The sequence below is a fragment of the Hirundo rustica genome, chromosome 10 (genome assembly GCF_015227805.2).
Source record: "Hirundo rustica isolate bHirRus1 chromosome 10, bHirRus1.pri.v3, whole genome shotgun sequence".
NCBI classification, from domain to species: Eukaryota; Metazoa; Chordata; class Aves; order Passeriformes; family Hirundinidae; genus Hirundo; species Hirundo rustica.
Window position 1 is genome coordinate 13995697 of NC_053459.1, and position 21462 is coordinate 14017158.

At 38.3% G+C, this 21462-nt stretch overlaps 1 protein-coding gene across 4 annotated transcripts in view; it reads right to left on the reverse strand.

The window, feature by feature from the left end:
* Positions 1-7036: 7036 nt before the first annotated feature.
* The window catches only part of OPA1 (OPA1 mitochondrial dynamin like GTPase), a 48524-nt gene continuing 34098 nt past the window's right edge, over positions 7037-21462 (reverse strand). For all 4 annotated transcript variants that reach the window (XM_040073739.2, XM_040073737.2, XM_040073738.2 and 1 more), the window contains 2 exons: positions 9491-9568; positions 7037-8967 (listed from right to left, as the gene is read on the reverse strand). In XM_040073739.2, coding sequence (XP_039929673.1) covers positions 9504-9568 — 65 coding nt within the window. In that variant the 3' untranslated portion in view covers positions 7037-8967; positions 9491-9503. The remainder of the gene's footprint in view (positions 8968-9490; positions 9569-21462) is intronic.

The following is a 21462-nucleotide window of genomic DNA, read 5'->3' on the forward strand; positions in this document are numbered from 1 at the left end:
GGGAAGGCTGATGGGCCTGGAAAAGTGCCTGCCCTTGTCATATATCAGGGCACATATAGGGAGGATTAGTACTCCAATTTCACTGAGTCCTGGAAAAGTGGCACAGGCCTGAGGCTGACAGCAGTCTAAATGTCCTGTGCTTGCATTCACTGCAACACCTCCCACTGCCAAATCACTGATCTATAGCTGCAATCCGTGTACAAGAGGGTCACAAACCAGCAGAATGGGCTGACACATTTCTGCAGAGAAAAAGCAAGTAACAACACTTAGTTGAAGCGAAGAGCCAGCATGGTCTCCTCTGTTTACCGTAGGCACTGTTTCAGGCTTCAAAGGGACAACAACACCTAGCCTTCAGCTAAAGAGCTGACAATCATCCCTACCCCACCAGGCTGAACATGCAACTTACTGCCTGCAGGTAAAAGCTGTCAGAATCAGGACAGGATCAGCCTTTGTGAGAATCCCTCTTCACCTACATCACAGTGAGACAATTTTACAAAAACTTGATTGATGAAATCTGCTACAGAATATGCCTTTGTGCTGCACTGGAGAAAAGCTGGCAAAATACCTTTGCCCATCTTGCCCAAGGAAATCTCTCTTTCACAGAGCATCCCCTGCCACTCACTGGCCTGGAACAGTGTCCTGTGTCAATCACATCCTGCAACTCCTTCCAACTGTGTGAACTCTACACACGGGTGTTTACTGACTAGCAAGCACACCAAAACAGGCATGACAAATACCCAGTATATTAAAGGCAGAGGCCCACAGTTGGCTCCAACCCATGCTTTTCTAAGACAATGCACATATGTCACAGAGATTCCTCTCCAGCTTATCCAAGCTCTCAGAAAGGCTTTTCATTAAGTTTTAAAAGAGGCCTTGGATGCTAAGATACCATTCTGCTTTCTTAAGTAATGTCACAAGACTTCTGGTTTGGCCACACAGTTGCTTTTTAGAAATGAAAAGGAGATTCCGTGCTTCTGCTTGGGACAAGTGGCAAAACCACTGCAATCTTATTTATAAAGAATGGAGGCGAAAAAAAGAGGAGAAAAAAAAGGATCAGGAACTGAGTTCAGTCACTCTGGGAACCCAGCCTTTATGTACTGTTTACCAAAAGGATGAGCTGGGGAAAGGGCTGAGGGGCAATAGTGTGCGTTAGGTCTCACCTGCTGATTCTCAGGAGTCATGAATATTCTCATAATCCCCATCTCCTGGCCCAACAGGCTACAGCCTTTTCATCACAGAGCCTGATTTCAGTGAGGATCTGTGAGCTGCTCTAAGCTTCAGCAAGTAGTATAATATTCCCTTGTTTCCACATGAAAACAACCTCTTGCCAGGAACCACTCTCCAATGTTTCTTCTCTGTTACTCATCTACTAATGGCATTTGTCTTTCAGACTAGATTAGATAAATTCTGTTTTGGGCTAGGCAGAGATCAGTCAGCAAGTCATGATTTCTGAGGCAGTCATGCTTTTTTTCTTGGACAATTATGCATATGTAATATAAATGTTGAGATACGGGAATATTTATAAAATGTGATACACGCCTGTAGATAAAACCAAGACAGTGAAAACAAAAGTTAAAAGGGACATGAGCAGTAGTAGAGAAATTCTACCATATATTTTCAAGACAGATTATTGTAAGCATCTGATGAGACTTTTAGCACCTCCCAGACTAGAGGATGTCACCTGATGAGGGCATAATTAGCATGCCCCTAGGGCAGAGAAGGATAGGGAAGGAGGTTGTGCTGGCAGGGAAAGCAAACAGGGCGTGCAAAAGCATCCCACAAAGCAGAGTTCAGAAATGAACCTCACCAGATAACCTATGGCTAGCTGTACTTCCTTAAGCTTTTCCAAGGAAAATAAGGAATTCCAATTTTCAGGCACTAGGCAGTGGAAAATGATTTTCTTTTTCTGGTAAGTGATGTGTTATTCCTCCTGCTGAAGGGATGGACTTTGCATAAACTGACAGGAGGGAAAAAAGGACTGTTTTAAAGGGAAGCCCTTACTCTTCTTACAGCAAGAGTTTCCAGTGGTAACGAGTCTTGGATCATAAAAGAAACATTTAATAGCTTAAAAAATGCTTTCGTGCAAAAAGATCTAATTGATCAGAACTTCCAGATAAAAACTAATCTTCTGACCATTGGTGAGAGCAGAGGTACAATAAGAACAAGAGGGGTAACATTGTCTTCCTGGTTATTGTTGGAGGATTAAAAAAAAATTAGTTATTTGTATGTATTTTTGAAGGGTCTTATACAGATAATATTCCTGTTGATCTTGTTTGTGAGATAGTAAGGAAGGTCTACACAAAGCTATACATCTGCAATACTGGAATCTTGTGAAAGCATGAAGTGTTTTAGCAAGAAATCCAGCAAGTGGGGCAGCTATTCCATTTGGATTAAAAATTTAGTCCATAATTTGTCCCAGATTACAAAATATGTTTGCACATGCAAATAACTTTCAGTTTAGGTGGGTTTGAGATTACAGCTGTTAGATGAACTCATCCTGAGATACATAAACACAGCACAGAGGAATCATAAATGAAGCATGAGCAGAGCTTGTTTCGGGGATGCCACAAATCCATGCAGGATGTGGAAGTTTACTTAAGTCAAACTTAATACTACTTACTCTATAACATGTCATTATTATTAGTCTATAACTATGCAGAAAATATGTTAATATGCATAGGCATCTGTGATAGATAACATCCCTTATGCTTGCACTTTCAAGCTATAGTTTCCCAACAGAAAATCATTAGTATCTACGTTTTTTAAGGCAACGTGGGGTATGACCATTCTCATTCATTCCCTTTATTCCTCTGTCTTTTGTATCAACTCTGAGGCCTGATTTTCTTACAGATTTGTCCCAATGTCTGTTTTGGCCAGTGGAAGCCTCCAGTAAACGATACCTGCAACACCAAGGGATGGGCTCAAATGATTAACAGGCCTCCCACTAGTTTGTGCTGGGCTAAGGACTCGAACTGGACACCTCAGACATGGCAAACTTACCGTGTACAATTAAGACATGGATAGAGCAGTAATTTTGCAGGGCCAGAAGCTGTGCTTCAATGATCCTTGGGGGTTCCTTCCAACTCAGGATAGGCTATTATTCTATAATTTGTGTTCTGTTTGAGACCTTTGGAATCCATTACGCAGGAGGTATGACCAGTCCTCCAGACATCATGGCATTGACAGCGCAGAGGGCAAATTTATGACTCTGCAGGACAGCTGTATTCCCACCTCATGTTTTGTTACTGGTCACATTCCTCTGGCCCTCTTTCTACAAAAGTAACTTCAAGGATGCAGAGCTCAGGCAACTCTGACATGCAGTCTCACTGCTCCTAAGATTCAGTCCTGGCATGCAGGAAAGCTTCACCTTCCTTACCATCAAAGACATGATCCAAGATCAATCTCTAAAACAAATCTGACTCTGTTCAAGAAGTGCTGTGCCAAATTCAGACATCAGTCTGAAACACTCCTTTGAAAGCCACTGGTGTTTGGTGTGTGCTGCAGTCAGCTTTTGCCTCAGCCTCACCTCCTTCCCCGCTAAAACACGTAACACTGGGCTGTTCAAAGGTCATTCTTTGTTTGCTTCTTGACTGCTCTTAAGACAGATATTCCAAGGCACGACAGAGGATATAAACACGTGCATCCTGGGGGGAAAAAAAGGTGTCCAGGTGTTTAAGCAATGCCAAATGTGAAAGAATTCCAATTCACTGCCTTCTCCTTTAATCAGGCAATTCCAAGGGACCAAGCGTGTCACGGCTTGTACCCAGAGCACTTTCCGCTCGGGTGAGTTCAGACAAGGTCTGCATTAACTCCCCAACCTGCGAGAAAATTATTTGAAACAAAAAGTTCAGATAGGTCCTTTTCCCTCCAACAAGCCTGGAAACAAATGGTACAGGAACAAGGTCAGAAAGGAATCATCCGCCTACCATACCACTGAATTCATTTACCTACCTCAGAGCCCATTCAAGGAAAGGGGTGGGATGGGGAACAAGGGATGATATAAAGCAGAATGAAGCTCTGGGGTCGCTCGCTACATTACAAGATTTGACAGGCCTTTGCCAGCCTTCAGCTTCTTTGTGTCTTTCACATAATAGAGAAACACAAACTGAGCAGCCTGTGATCTGGGGGTTGCACTATTAGATGGAGCAAACCCTTTGCAAATGCTAATAGTATTGTAGCATCCTGTCAGGCAGCAACACAAAAAAAGGATGTTGATTTTCACATGAACCAGAACAGACTCATTGTAAGGAAGGCTGCAATAAATGTTCTATCTCTAAACATCAAAAGCTACAGGCAATTGGCCTGTGGACATGAGGCAAACGCTGCTTCCAATGTTCCTAAATATAGGGGCCATACTGTTACCTTAATACTTATTTCATGAGGCTGGCAAAGAGAGGGCAGTTGCTTCAAACAGAAGTGAAAATGGTCTTCAGTTATGATTTCTGTAGTGAAATAATATCTAAATCTAAAGAGGCATTTATTGTGAAATTTACTGTTTTCCAGCAGTCTGGAAGAGATGATCCTTTATGAAACATGAATGTGCAGATTCAGTCCAAGGTAGAGTTCGTGTCACTTCCAAATTGTAAGGTTGGTAGTAATAGAGCACAAACATGCTTGTTCTTTGCAGTTCTAAGGATGTGGCAGCTGTCAGTCCTGTCCAGTAATGCTCACACGGGTGTTTCCTGAAAAGGCCTCTAAAATGCTACAGAGGATGTAACGCTCAAGCCTCTATTCTAAAACACCCTTTGAATTCAAACTTCACATCTTCCCCTATATTAATAATGGTATAAGGCAAGGTGTTATTACAACACACTAACCTTCTTGTTGTCCTTTGGTGTGAAAAACCTGAACAAAGCTCACCTTGCTGGTTGTCACTACCCATGGATGGTTTAGAAAGCCATTTTAAAGTCATATTGGGAAATCACCACTACTCTGGAAGTCCTCTTGGAGCCTTCAGACTCCCAAGAGCAGCAAATACAGTCTCCTAGCAGTGTTCTGCAACACAAACATACAAGCATTTGCAACTATATGCAATAAACTGCTTTTCAGCAGATAGGACTAGAAATATTTCTGGAATTGGCACTGGAACAGCACCTAAAGCCAAACCCAAGAAACTTAAAAGAGCCAATTTCAGAAATGTTTCTAGATGAATTTGTTAGGCTGGCTCTAGAGCTGTTTCAGCAGTACTTTCAGAACTACTTCCTGAATCACTACTAGTCAAAACCAAAATCACGTCTCTAACTTTCAGCACTTCTTAAAGAACAAAAGCCTGGATAATTTCACCTTCTGATGTGCTGAAGCACTGAGGTGATGGCAGATGCAAGCAAGATTTGTATACACAGAAACAGGCATGGGTTTTCCACTCCAGCACCACAATATAAACAACCATTACAATCTCTGTACCATTTCTGCGTCTTCCCATCCTTTCCATATAGTACTTTATACTAAAAAAATTCCTGGCAACAGCCATATGCTGTGAAAGCTCTGTGATAACAGCCATCTAGTACTCACAGCACTTGTGAAACTATAGCTTTAGGAGTTATCTGACTGTGTGGGTCCTATCTTGCAGGGGTTTTACAATGCATTTCATTTATCTTACTGAATAAAAACTAGTGATTGACCACAGTCTATACAGATTACTGCAAGGGAAGATGGATTACTGAACTAATTAAAAAATAGAACAGGATGCAAGAATTTTAAACTGACATTTAAAAAGAAGTCATGAAGATGGTAAGTTTTTTCAGATAGCCATTAATGTTAAGTTCTTGTGAGGATATTCCCAGAATCTGAGTAAACTTCACCATGTACATCCCATCTGTGCAAGGAAGCATTGCTGGAAGATTTTACTGAAGCACCTCAGGATTCAGAAACACATTCCAAACAGTCAAAAAATATCTCCTGCTGCAACTCTGCAAGAACGCAGAGGTATCTGCAGTTCATCTGGCAATACCTTCCCCGACATAAGAACACCCCACAGACCTCTCTGGTACCAAATCCCACGGAGAACAAAGAGTTCTAGCTGACTCAAGGTGTCCTGGGTCAGGGTTAGAGATCCCAATATTTCGACATTTCAAGTAATGAAATCTCTTGCACCTTTTTTAATACAATTGTTAAGAATTACTAAGCTACATTTAAGATACATGAAAATTTGCTAAAACTTAGTCTTCAAAATATGTTATAATGCAGCTTATGTTCAAAAATATACTCAGCAAAGAACCAGATTCATGTGGCTTTGATGCTGAAAGAGCACACCGGGGTGTTTGAAATAACCAAGAACTTCATTGATGTATTCACCCTCTATGTTTGGTTTTTATACTTTAAGTATTTTCAAGATTTTCTCTCATGGTCTGATAACTTAGGATGAGATTACTAGTAACTACTGAGAAGGAGTAATTCTTAAGATTTGAAAAAAACACCATTTGTATCTTTTTCCTGAAAAACTGTCAGAATACCTCTTGGCCATTACTATTTAAACCTTGGCTCATAAACAGTTCCTTTTATAAAAAACAGAAATAACTTAGCATATCTGCATGATAGTAATGAACATGCTTTGGAAATGAAATATCCATTTATGGAACAACAGTGTTTACATTTGGTGATTCTACTCCCTAAGCTCAAAAGGTACTGAAATTACAGATTAGTCATTGCTCCTTACAATACATCGCTGTATCCAGAATCTGAAGGTAGCCTATGAAATACAGAAAAATATCATGAACTTGTGCAAACCAGTTTGGAATAACATACTCTTCAGTATCACATGAATTTTAGGCAGTTCAAATAATTGTGTTTTCTGTCTCAAAACTGTTGTAATATTCAGCACATCCTTCTTATGCTGCCTGACACAAGATCTATGTCTAAACGTATTATATAAATGGTACATTAATTTATACAGTAAAGATAACAGCTGGTACAGTCACCACTAACCTGGTGTTGACACAGCTCTTTTGACTCAGACATTTTGACATCATTACCATGTACTGATATCATTAATGTACACCTGTTCACAACTTAAAAAACGAGAAAAAGAAGGTCAAAGTGACTTTTAGTTAGGTGCAACAGCACCGTGTTCAAAACCCACATTTTATTATTCCTTCAGTTACACTTTTATTCAATAAATACCTAGTTTCCATGGAATACATCATGCTAAGTCTTAGATGAGCAGCACAGAGAAGTTGGAACTAAACCCATAGGAACATCACACTAAAAGAAATTAACATTGGGCCACTGGATGCAATATTTTGCAACATTTACATTACACAGAAGTTTCAATCAGTGATCTCAAGATAAATGCGAAAGTTTTTGTTCGTTTCTTCGTTTAGTTTGTTTTTTTTACAAAGTACAGACTTATTTCACTTGCTATACACAAAGGTGTCTGCCTTCAAAATTGTGCAAACTTATATTTCTGAAGTTATCTTCAGAGGATGGTCACGACAGAAGCCATTTTTTCATTTTTCAGTTCTCAAACACTCACTTTCAGGAATTAATTTTCAACAGAAAATCTCCAAACATTCAGTTAGATCACCCTGAAATATTTAACCTTTCAACATAATTTTAAGGTCTGCGTTAGCTTTTTGTCCACACGGCTGAATTTATGTCCAAACATTTGGGGAACGTCTTTCCAAACTTTATATTGTTTCCTCTGAGGGCAAACCAAAACAATATCTGTTGGAAAACATTCGGATTCTTCTCTTTTAATTTCAACATATCAAAATCAATTGCCTTTTCCAAAGGGAAAATAAATCTAGGTCAGTTTTTCAAGGTACATAATCAGTCAACTGCAACACAAACTGCTTCAGGCCTAACACCTTCTTAGCCACAAGTATTCAGAAGCGTATCCAGATCATTTGTGGCAAAGTGTGGGCAGAGAAATGCGGTGGTGATTAACCACCAGGCACCTGGGATAGCTTGTGTCATGCTTCAATTTCTCTCAAGTACCATTTCTATGGCAAAACTGAAAGGCAGTTTTCAGTGCCTTACTGGTTTTTACTGAACGATAGACATGAAGAGGGTGTGGAAGGACCTTGTGCATAACATTCTTATAGAAGTGATTTTGGTCTTAGAGTAGCTATTAGTAAAAATGAAATTAATGTCTTTTTCCTTTAGTTAGGAAGCTGGAGAAGTTGGAACTGTACATTCTATCTTTTTACATTTCACAGGTATTCCACCAGGTTACTTTGTAGCTATGGTAAAGGGAGGAGTTAACAAGGAAATCTGAGTCTGTGCAATCCCAGAAATGAAATGTAATCGGCTGACATTCAAGAGTAACAACATATATCAAGAAAGAACAGGTAAAAGGAGGAGCTGCTGACTTTATTTCCTGAGCCTAAACCTTTTAGGGTGTCACTGAACAGCAGTCTGTGCTTTCAGGTGAAAGAACTACAAAAATTGTTTGGCTGACATCTCTCAGTAGTTTAGGAGTTTAACAAAATCCACCATTTCCTCTCAGGATCTCAATACAATGTTTTTAAATCTGTACCAAGTGATCAGCAAATGCTTCAACACAGAGCATAACAAATAAAAACGGCATTACTTAGAAGGGCATTTTAATGTACATACAAATACTAAAATGTTATGTCAAACTCCCAGCATCATCTGCAGGCAAGAAAATGACAACAGATAAAATCATTTTATGAATCTGATCCAGCTCTACCATACAAGACACATACTAAAAATAAAAAGCTTTTTTCCCTTTCAGGAAAAAAACCCATTCAATGTACAACTTCAGCAAGCTGACAAGCTATTTCATTAATACAGAAATCAGATTCTTCTGTGCATGTAGCTTCAAAAATTAAACCAGCAGGTGGATTTTAACTGAACTTCTCAATCCCTCAAGACATTATTTTCTTTCTCCTTCAACATTTCAGGATGCTCCCCAAAAGACAGGAAACAGAATGGGACACAAAAGCCATTTAAATTCAGTCTTTGTGCACGGTATCCTGGAGAAGACTGCATTCTTGTGTAAAGTTGCTGTTGAAACAGAATGACAATTATTTTACATATGTACAAAAGTATGATGGCATTTGGGATTATGGATTTGAGAATCAACAGAGATGAGATTTGGAAATTATCTGCTTGCAAATATTATTGATAACAATAAACAGTGTCTTTAAGAAAAACAAAAGAACCGAACTGCTTTCATAGAAAAATGTTCCATTAATTTTGATTCCAGCTAGTTATGCTTTCCTCTCTTAATACAGATAAAAATACTGAATTGAGCGTAATCAAATAGCCTAAAGTGATTCACAATACTTAAATAACTGGTCAGTAATTATATTTTTACTTTACTGTTTTATATCTGCTCGTAACGTAAAAGCAGCAAGTATCATTCTGCAGATTAGAAGCAAGAAGTAGCAGCAGCCAGACAATGGAATAAAACTAATAGGAATTTTCACAAAGTCTGTATGAAAACATGCATTTAAATGAGATGGATAATTTTATATAGAGCAATGAGATAACTGTAGCAATCTTTTTATGATGAAAACATGATTACCTGCTCGAACAATCTACTTTTCTTGATGGAGGGCTTCTATGAAGGCTTCAAGTTTCTCCTGGATTTCCCGAACTTTTTCTGGTAGAAATAAAAAGGTCCCTGTTCAAATACCTATTACTATTAAATACCTGAGGACATGTACCAAAAGAAAAAAAACCCCACATAAAAACAATGAACAAAACCATCCAAACAAAACCAAATATTAATGCTTTCATCAATATTACCCTAAGCATTTTGTTTTTCAATTACCAAAGTTTACAACCTTTTTCTACATCAGAAAAAAAAAAGAAATCTGATCCTGTCTGAAGAACTCCTACAGATATATTTTATGATTATCCTGCTAATTTAGTAATTCAAAAATTAACTGAAGGAATACAATACTAGAAATGAATTTCAGAAAACTGAAATTTCCATCAGATCACAGACAGCAGAACTACTGTACACTTGTTACATGCAGGGAGCTGTTAGGTTTTAAATAATGCCCACTAGCCACTTTCTCCTTTAAGCAAACATCCTCATTCTCCACAGCAAGTGTAACAACCACCACAAATCATTCTAAATAAAGTTGAAAGCTCATGCCCTTGCACCCAGGAGAATTTCAGGGAACCACACGTCAGTACTCAAGACACTTCCTCCAAAGGGCACACACTATGTTAAGAACGTTTAAAACTCGCATTTTATTTTCTTGCATTTCAGTAGTAACCAGGTGGATGTGCTCATTTTATACAAAATCTGAATCTGGGGGTTTACTTCCCTACCAAAGCAACACTTGACCACAAACACAAATAGTTATTAGGAATTAAAAGGCAAAACTGATTGCGAAAAATCCAGGGGTTTAGGCATTTTCCCACTTTTTTCTCAATTCCATATGACACTTGTCATCATATAACCTATCTGACTTATTAAATTGCTTATGAAGCAAGATTTAGAACACAGCTGGAATCCAAAGCCTGTGAGATTTCCTGCTTCTCTCTCACCACATCCTCATTTGAATCTTCTTCTGTGTGTGATTATAGGCATGAAAAACACACTTCAGAAATATGAAGGAATGGGGGAGAGCAATGGGACAGACAAAAATAAGTTAGATGTGCACAAACACAGACAAATATTTTTTTCCAAGCTAAAAATACTATTGGATTAAAGCCATATGTTCTCTTGTCTGAGATACAGAGTTTGAGCTTTTTAAAAAAAACTTTTATGTTTTCTTCTCTTTATCAATACCATATGTTATCAACTTTGCTGAGCTGAAGTAACAGCAGAACAAAAAAGAAAAATAAAACAATCAGCTTTAAATGGCATATGTAAGCATAAGCAGAAAAAATGACCTACAAAGAAAACACTAATGTAGCTAAGGGAACTCAAAGTTTAATCTAGCAAAATGACAACCCCACAAACAAACATAAAATCCATTTTAGAGGATAGCAACTCAATGAACTGCAGTCCTGTTCTAACAGAAGTAGAGAATTTTAGTTAGCATTTGAAAAAAAGAATATGGAAAATAGCCCGCATGAGTATGAAGAAACCTCAACTTCAGTCTTTATCTTGCAATTCTTAGGTGATGAAGGGTAAGCCACTGACACTTTCAACACTGCAGCGTGCCCTTCCTCAGTGGTGCTTATCTACAAACAGAAGTACAGTGAAACTGAATCACTCTAAGTCCTAAAGAAGACACCAAAGAAGCTTCTTGAATTTCAGCTTTTTTTTTTTTTTTTTTAACATACTGTGATATTAAATGAAGATTACAGTTGATGTGAGGGCAAAAGCTGTATCTTGGAAATTAAGAAACAGCAGTAGCTGATTTTTACCAGGTTAAAAAAATATTCAGCTCAGTAGAGTCTTTGAAAGCTGTCAATGAAAAAAAAAGGTAGTCCCATGATCACTTCTCCTTACTGAGCACATTCAAAGTGTTTTCACTACTATCTTTTTAAATGAAAAAAAAAAAAAAAAAAAAGAAGAAAGAAAAGAATATGCACTGAATGTCAGTATATAAACCTCTAGTATATGGAAAATGTTATTTCTGTGGCATTTATTTAGGCATCTACTTAGCTCAGCTTCCAACACTGTTGCTCTATGAATGTCTACAAAATTAGCCTTTGGAATCACATACTGTTTTGGACAGAATTAACAAATTTTTTGACCACACCATGCTGGATGATGCTTTGACCAACCTGGTCAAGTGGAAGGTGCCCCTGACTGTGGCAGGGATGTTGAAACAAGATGATCTTTACTGTCCCTTCCAACCCAAAATATTCCATAATGATTCTGGATTTAGAAGTTATTAATCCTGGAACCTGCTCTCCAAAATGAACAGCAGCAGTTGCCCATGATAACTGGGGATGAGATCTCACGACCCCGATGCTCTCTTTATGTTGTGCTTTCAGTGGCTTTCTGTGGCACTTTTTTCCCCAACTGCAACATGTTTTCCCAAGTGTGTTCTTTGTATTGATCAAGCCATTAGACCCAGTGAAAGCAGGCAGATTTAGCAGTATTAAATGCAAGTATTTTCCTTTCTCAACCTCTTGCTAATGAAATATTCCAGCTCTGAAAATTAATAGCATCAGCAAAAACCTGTAATTATTATTTCACCCTTAAAAAAGGTTTGTGCCAACAAATCTATTCTAATTTTCTGATTAAGGCATCTTAAAATAACAGGATAGCAAATATGTATTCCACCAGAATATACTGAATCAGCTGTGTTTGCTCAGAGAACACGTATACTAAAATTGACTGCATACTATGAGCACTTTATTAGTTTTTATACTTGGACTGAATTGAAATGATTACTTAACTGTACTAATTACGAGGTCTTGAGGTAATTTAATACTTTGAAATAATATGCTGGCTATTCTTAAAAAAGAACAGCTACAATGAGTGCCAGATAGCTGCAATTATTCATGCTATGCCCTGTATTTTTAGCCCTAGTAAAGCCTTTTGCAGCAGCAGATCCCAGGCAGCCTGTAACATTCTCCTGCAAGTCCATTCTGTAGCACAGAGAAGCAGTCTGCTGATTTAGCTCACTTTCGAAACAGGTTGAGGGCAATGCATAACTCTGTAAATGCAGAGTTATGCATTTACACAACACTCATCTTAATAAACTAGTAAATATAAGTGCTGGCATAGAATTCTAATAGAGGAGTGCAACTGCAGCCCTGCAGTTCTGGGGTAACTAGCTACAGTTTCATCAGCACCATATGACTTCATATGTGGAACAACTATTCATTCTCACAATTCGAGAGTGAGTTGTTACCCAAATTTAGGGAAGCTCTTGCCCCTGTGAAATGCCCAAGCTCTGTACTCACATTTGTAGGGTTTTGACTGACACTTAGATCAAACTATCAGTCGTTTACACTTGTAAATTTCAGTACATTCTGTTTTGAGGAAAGTTAATCAACATGCCAAACACAGAAAATCATCTGGGTTTCCAGTAAGAATACGTTTTGCAGAAATAAATTTAGGGGTAGACAAAAGTAACTGGTTGCTCTGTGTCTTGTGATACTGTGTTTTTCCAAGGATAAGTAAACCACAGATTAAAAAAATTTATCTTGCTAGCAAATTACTTTGGTAACTAGTTGAACTACCCAAGCTCTTTTATACAACGCTCCCATGTCACAAAAGGGATTTTAACAAAGTACTACATTCTTATTACAAGGTACTGTGTAACTTTTAATGCACATATTGCTTACACTGGATTCTAGAAAGATGATGTGCTCTTTGCTAGCTCTAATGCAGACCTGAAGTTACAAATAAGCAGCTCTTCCAGCACCTGTTAGACACTGATCAAAAATCAAATTACATCAATGAAGAATAACTGTAACTAAACCCTTGCTTCCATCTTAGAACAGTAAAATTCACAGGCCTAGGGGCCATGAATGGTTATTCTATTTTCCATTTACCCCATGTTTACCTAAAAGATAAGCTGGTTCATACATCAACTCATTATGCCTCTTGATCTGGTCATGAATATTCCCATAATCCTCCCTCCATATCCCATAAAACTTCACTGACAGAATGAGGAAATTCTTTATTCAGATGTCTTGAGATCCTCATTCATGCTCAGTCTCTCCTTATCTCCATATGAAATGATATTGCTACTTGCTCATTTTCTTTTCATTAATCCTATGATCCCAAATCTAAAAGGCTCAAAACCAGACTAATTGAACTGTAATGAGGATTTGGAATACACTATGAATGCAGAAAGACGCAGGCACAGATAAAGTTTGCTTTCCCTAGTATCATAAGCTGGTCAGAAGGGAACCCCCCTGAAATACTCAGTCTTACAAGCAAGGTTTGCTTTCTGATTTCTGCCTGAGATAACCAAGCTTAGCTAGCAGTAAACAGTGATAAAATGAAACAGCTGAAGCAGGTTATCAAGCAAATCTCCTGAGGTGAGGCCAAATAATCCCAAATAGTATCAAACACAAATTACAAAAGCAAAGTATATTACTGATTGATTTCAAACACACTTCTAGAGGCAAGAAAAGGTTTTCTTGTATTTTCCAGCTGTGTTAATTGGTTTTCTAAGAGATGTGGCCTCTGCCCACAAAACCCGTCTTGCTTATGGTTCTAAATTTATTTTGAGACATTCAAATACATATTTACCTGTAAAGAACCAATGATGTTAGCACAGAATTTTAAAGATGTTCATGTCTGTATATGCCAGAAGATTTCCCTTCCAAGTTACAAAAGTGCACATATCATATCAAATTTCAACTGCAGTAACAAAAATTCTAAAATCTTTCTGGACACAAATCCATTTCTATTTTGTACTTTGATGAAATCTACAGTATGAAATGACCACAAAAAATGTGTTAGTATCTTACTATAAATCCTTCTGTTGTACATTAAAGTGACTTCTATCTCCAACTAATGTTTACATGGCTTTGATATTTGAAAGCTCATGGATGGTTGTTGCTGCGTTTGCTCTGGATTGTGTTTAGACTTGAGTTTTCCCCCCCCTCCTTTTTTTTTTCCCCATCTTCCTTCCTTTCTTAATCCCTTCCTTGCCTACAAACATTCTCACTTCTTGCTGTGCTACTTCTATGCTATGGTTAGTTAACCACAGAGGCAGAAATTCGGAATTTACTGCTGTGAATGCATCATCTTTCCCCTAGTATAAAGGAAAGCCCTGTCAGTCAGAATTCATCACAATGCCCAGAAACACACCATTAAAACTAGAGATGCCAATCCAAAGTTTTTTATTGAAAGCTGATTTTTACCTTAGGGCTATCTAAGAGACAAACTCCGGAGTTGTATACAACCCCTATGAACAGTCAGGTGGAGAAGGGAGGAGGAATCATTTCTTTGGAGTTCAGCCTTTTGTGCCACATTCCTTGATTTACTAAGGGCTATGCAAAAGCTTTACTTGTTAAAATGGCATGAGACAGCACACTCCCAGGCATTCCAAATAATGCCTCAGAAAGCAGACTTCCCAGCCACAGCTACCTGCAGCAACACGCTTACTCATGCTTTGTGCAAACACTGCCATAATTCCCTGATCACTGCAAGGTCATGTGCTGCTGAATTTTAGAAAATCCTTTGAAACTACCTATCACATTTTTCCTCTTGTTTCCTCTTGTTCACATACCACATTTTCCTCTGGATAAGGCTGAGAGGAGAGCCTAAAATTTTAAGGGGGGGGAAGGAAAAAAAAGCTAAAACCACCCAGGCTGCCCTTAAAGACACAGAACATAATTTGTCAGCTGCAAAGACAGATTTATAAGTAGAGGGCCCCCTCTGTTCCTTAAAGGCTGCAAAACAGATGGGAAGTGAATGGACAGTCAAAGGGTCAAGAAAACACATGGGAGGTGCTGCTTGTATGCTGTATGTATGTTCCCAGCAAAAGAAAGAGGTCAAGATTGTAACTGCATGGCTGGGTGCTGGAAAGGCCTTTTCTTTAAGCTGTTACAAAGACAAACGCTGTTCTTCATCCTGCTGTCAAACTGCTATAAATATTGTTTGTCAAGAGAGTTTCAGCAGCTAAAAGTTTTTTTTTTTTTTTTTTTTTTTTTTTAAAGGCTGAGCAGGAGGATGAATCATGTGAATGATTCTTAAACAATTAGCTCATTAGTGTAATAAAAGCACTGCAGAATCCTGAAAAGTTTAAATGGAATTATAATAGTTCATATAGTAAATCCATGAATCATTAAAAATATACAGCTTTTAAAATGCAAGCTTGCAGATCATAGCGGGCATGGTCATTCTTTATCAGTAGTGAGATTGAATGAAGATGCCAACTGATGCTACATTGTATTAGTTCTCCTTTAATGTTATGTTTCTTACACGTGTTGCAATGTATCATGATTTCAATTTACATTCCAGTTTGATCTCCTTTTGCATGGCCATAACACGAGAAAACACCAAGGAGCCTGTTTCCTACGAAGATACACTTTTGTTTTCCCTGTTGTAGGCAAACCCTGTTCTTAAACAGGAACAGATCACCCTCAAATTGTGTATTTAGCCTGATGTAGAAACATAACAAAATTAAGAAAAAAATCTTAGAAAAAACTCCAAGTCACAGCTGCAATCACTGAAGTTACTTTGTTGCACATATTACTATCAAATTAATTATTAATCCCTTCATAGCACACCTGAGCAAAGCTGTCAGCTGCCTGTAGGAAACAGTATTACCTTTATTTCACCAGGCGGCAGCAGAAGACAGCTTGTCTGAAAACACTTCAGTTATTTTTGCAAGCTACTGAGCACTGCAACAATATTTTAGCATTACTAACAATGAACTTTAGCCCCAGAAATGGGAACTATGTATTGTGCTCTTGAAATACTAGATTACTAATCAATGTCTTGATCTACAGCTGCTCCAGATTCACTGGCAAGAGCTCTCAGTTTAACGGAACAGTTTTGGCCATGTGTTTGCCCCCTGTTTGGTGGAACAGAACAGAAACTGGCTGAGCTTCTTGGAGCAAACCCTGGGGCTCCTCAGGCTGGTAAGCATGAAATCCTTCTGTCTCTACAGAGCATTTCAGAACTGAGCTATGGGGCTGAAGTAAAACTGACAATTATATAGACTACTGACTTTATACAACAGACATTTCCATGAGCTATTCATCAGTCCTGCTTGCCTACAGAGAGGAAACTAAATACTACCAAACTGTGATGTGAGCTCACAAACTATTTCTACACTGTCATTGAGGTTAGCTTAACATATCAGTGATCATTACTGTGTTAAGTTGCAAGTTTATGAGAGTCACGAGGTTTGCAATATCAAGGTAGGACTTGGGCATCTTTCAGCCCTCTGTCTCCATCTCAGACTTTTTAATTAAAACTGCTCTAACAACTCGAGTCTTTCAACAGAACTTAGCTGTGCTGCTTAAAGTAGGACAGCTGGAAGGATCTTAGTAGCAGAATGACAAGACCTTATAAAACAATCCCATACTTTGAATCAGACTTAAGGATACAGGCAGATTGAACTTCCAAGTCAAAACTAACAAACTAGAATGAATCAGAATGTGGTGATGCTCATTATTTTTTGTGCAAATAGTGAAGAGCATGGAAGCAAACCAGAAATAATACCCAATGATTCATCCAGTGATGTAACAGAAGATTAACTTTTCCTTATGCAGAAAGGACCCACACAGTGATGAAGATAACTATTTATGTAAGGCTACTGTAACTTTAAGGCTATAAAACTGTAAAAAGACTTGAACATAAAAAATAACTGATAAACGTTGTTTCTCCACCCGAAAGAAAACATTATTAGTAATTAGATAATGAAGTAATATACCAACATTTAAGTTAAAGGCTCTCTAAAATATGGCAGAAAATGAAATGGTGATTAGATAAATTTTTAGATCATAACAATAATGTTTATTAGTCAAAAACTTAAGTCACCACATTCAAATGGTTCTATTATTTTTTCTTTGCTATTCTTCCTATGGGCAAAATGGAGCCTATGACAATTGACAATGTGCAACATACACGACACTGACCTCTCCAGCTTTTGGAAATGGGAATGTTACATTCCACAGCTCCATACTACTTTAGAACAAAAGCCTATATTGGTCCATTTAGAAGCCTGTCATTTATACCAATAGTAAATCTCTCCATGATAAGTACTTAAATTTTGATTAATAAGTAACTCACAAGGAACCAGTACTAAAGAGAAAATAGCATCCAATTAGATGTATTGATTCTTGCATGATTCAGAAAATTTTAGGGAAAAAATAAATTCAGCAGACACCACAATGACCCTCAAGTACAAGAGACATGGGTCTAGAGTAAGATTAATAGGCATTAAACATGTCATTATTCATGTAGCAGTTTATCACTATTTTTCAATGTCAACTTTAAGTGATAGGCTTCTTTTAGTCAGTGACAAATGTGGTGAACTTTGTAAGGATCCATTTTAGGACCTGGACATCAGTGCCTAACTCTTCATCAATAACTAAGAAATCACAGCAGACAGGCTTTGGTCATCTGGGATTCTTAAGTTAAGTAAACCATCACTCCATCACAGGATGTCTACAAGTGATGTATGTTCTCCCTTGAGGATTACTTCCCTCTGTGAGAAGATGCAGCTTTCTAAAGCACTTTCTGCCATGACACAAAGCAGGAACTACCTTATCTGCACTTTGACACACAGACCATCCTACACATTCTTCTGGTTTTAATTCATTAGTTTCATGCTGCTGCCCCAAAACTCAAGTGGAAAAAAAAAAAGACCTTGAACATTTAACTGTCTTTCACATCAAAGTGTACTTGCTTGGGTTTGATTTACTTAAATTATCTACATGGAATTAAAAACATGATAGTCATGCAAAAATAATTAATTTGCATTCTAACAGGAAGTTTGCAAGTCTATTGTGAAATATTGCTTTGGTTCAAAATTAGGGGAAATCAAAGACATGACCATACAGACTTCAAGCACACTGTCCCCCAAGTTCCAGCATCATGGAGCACCAGGACCTGTGCAGAGCTCAAAGGAAGCACAGGAGTCATGCTGCCACCAGCACATTGGTGACACCAGCACAAGCTTGAACTCATTAAGAAACACACAGCCCACACTTTGTGACTGATTGAGATTTGGGCAGAAATGAATGTGCTCTAAATGACAAGCAGCCTCTGATAAGATACAGGCCCTACTAACGTCCTCAGGGAAGCCGCTGGCAGGGGACTGTGATGATAGCAGCCACCCTGCACATGCTTAGCAGAAGTTGGAGATCTGCTTGGCGATTCCCAGAGGGAAATGGCTGTTCTGCATCTGTCTGGGTAGAAGGCCACACCATCTTGCTGGTGTAATATTCTGCCAGTCCAGGATGAGATGAGAGAGTGCTCCTCACTGCTATGACCAGGTGAAAGGAGAATGCGATGAAAGCGAGACTGCTGACACCTCTGGAATTGTCTTACAACTACAAAGTAACCATATTTTTACATAAGTAGCTTCTAAAACTGCAATATTTAGGCACTGTGAAGAAATAAGAGCACAAAATAATCCTAATTCTTCAGATTCCAATAAAATTACCCCTCCATTTGCATTTCCTAAGATGCTTTCCTCTTTCCTGTATCTGTCTTTGGGTAGCAGGGGTGACATTTGGGCACTACCATCAAATATCTTCAAACTGATACCTTTTTCCTATATCTTGTAAAGACTGAAAAACACACGGGTTCTGATTTAAGGACTACTATCCACTGGCTTTTGAGCTATTTTGTCTCCCTCTAGTTTCTATGGGAAAATTACCTATGATCTACTTATTTGAGAGATCTTTCCCCCTACAGCTGAGCTTTGCCCCTATGAAACACTGTGACCTTTAAAAAAAAAGTTAAAGCTCATAATAGAAGAGCAAATGGAAGCAAAGGCTATAGAAAGCCAAGTCAAAGCCTGATTTTAAGGAGCACACGTAATCAACAATGTCATGAAAGATAGAGGTCAAATCAAAACTCAATTGAAGGAACTGAAATTTAATTAGGCTACAGTAATGACCACAGTATAGGATTACTTTCACACAACATTTTTGTTCTGCAGCTAACAGCAATGAAAGAAAAAAATATAACTACTGAGCAAGTAATTATATGCAAAGTACTCTTCACAGACTTTATCCCCAACTTTGCATAAATGCATAACAAAAAAGGGGACTCACATGGATTACACCCAGTTTGTTACATAGAACAGACACAACAGATCCCACCCAGCTTAGCCAGATCACAGGAACTTCAGGTCCTGAGTCAGCAACTTGCATATGGAAGTGCCAACCTTAGCTTTCTAACTCCATTAAAATGGCAAGTTTATTATATGCCTATATGATATTAAATCATTCATGCTCCAAGTTGGCAAATGGCTTACATTCAACAAGAGAAAAAGTAAATAAAAAATTTAATGCTGTGACTTCAAAGCAATGACTTTAGATATAAAACTTGAAAGTATTTTACTGTAACTCTGGTTTGTTTAGTTTTTATATGTTTTAGTCTTTACAAGAAAATAATTAAGTTCTGCAAACTATTACATTTCATAGCTTACAAACGTATGACAGAATTGAAACAAATGGCCCTAAGCTCTATTTTCTTCATGTGAGGGCCTACTTCTCAAATGTTTCAAGAAGCTTTTGTGCGGGATGAAGTCTCAGCTAGCCCATGACACCTGTACAGGTGTCAACATTACTGACAAATGAACTCTGAGGCTGATCCATTCACATTCATACCTAGCAATTTCGGGATCAAGTTTCCACAGGCATTCCCACCTCCTGCCAATGACTCTCCCATGCACATGGTTTTACTTATAACTTGGTGAAGAACTGGGTTTTCTTTTCCAACTTGTGAGGACACAGGATATTGGATGAATAATATGCTGACCTAGGAAAGATGCTTTGTATGTACTATATTTCGTTTATCCCGTGGCTTTGCAACATTCATAGTTTTGCTGTCCAAAAGGACTAAAAGGAGAAGGAATAAACGAAGATAGGCCATGCATATTTCTTTTGGGTCTGTGAGATTTCAACTCTAGTGAAGTGAATGGCCAAGCTCCTGCTGGCTGCCTGAAGTCTGGATTCACCTGAAGCATTCAACATCCATGTGCACCACCTAGCACGCTCTAGGTGCTACTACAACAGGGACAGATAGCACGAAGCTTAAAGATAAGACACTGGAAGACTCACTTCCCTTCTGATTAAAGGATTCAGCTCCTAACAGTTTATTTTCTTAATAAACTTACTAAACTAGTACTCCCCATATAGCTGCTGACCAGAAACGCACAGCTGAGTGAAAAAAAAAAAAAAGACCGTCCTTTACAATCTTCATCAATTCCACGTCGTACAAACAAACCAGAAAACTCCGAGGGGAGTGGAACACAAGGGACAAGGGGGTAAATGCACCCGAGGGACGAGGACAGGTAAATGCACGGTCTCGGTGCGGCCGCTCAGCGCCACCGCGCGCCCCGCAGCGGCAGCGGCCCCGGGCACACGGAGCACGGCCGGCACACAGCGAGGCGGCTCCGGGAAGCCTTCTACCGGGAACTCAACCTTTTCAACAGTCACCACGGTACAAACAGTCCGCAGAAAGGTGAGATTTATCCACGCGCTATCAGGTGTTTCTGCTGAAATTACCAGTCTGGCATTTGCGTTCAAAATAAAACAGCAGAAAATACGTAATTCATGTCGAAATTGAAGTCTTTCAATTATGTATTATTTTCCAAAAAAAAAAAAAGAAAAAAGTATTGGCTCAAGAATGAAGAACATAATTAAAAAGATACCGTTCTAGGGAAGGTGTAACTTCAAATAATTATCTTTAAATAACCAACCAAGCTGCCATTTTAAAATACACATAATATGTCAAACATTCAGTAACTTCAGAGGCAGCCTGCATGAATGTTCAGGAGCATTCACGTGGGAAAGTTAAACACAAATACAGGAGAAAACAGAACGAACTTGCAAATACTGCAAAAGATCACTGATAAAATTAAAGGATATATATTGACTCATCCATTTTCAAAGCTATTGTAGAAATAAAGGGTATTTAATATCTTAAAA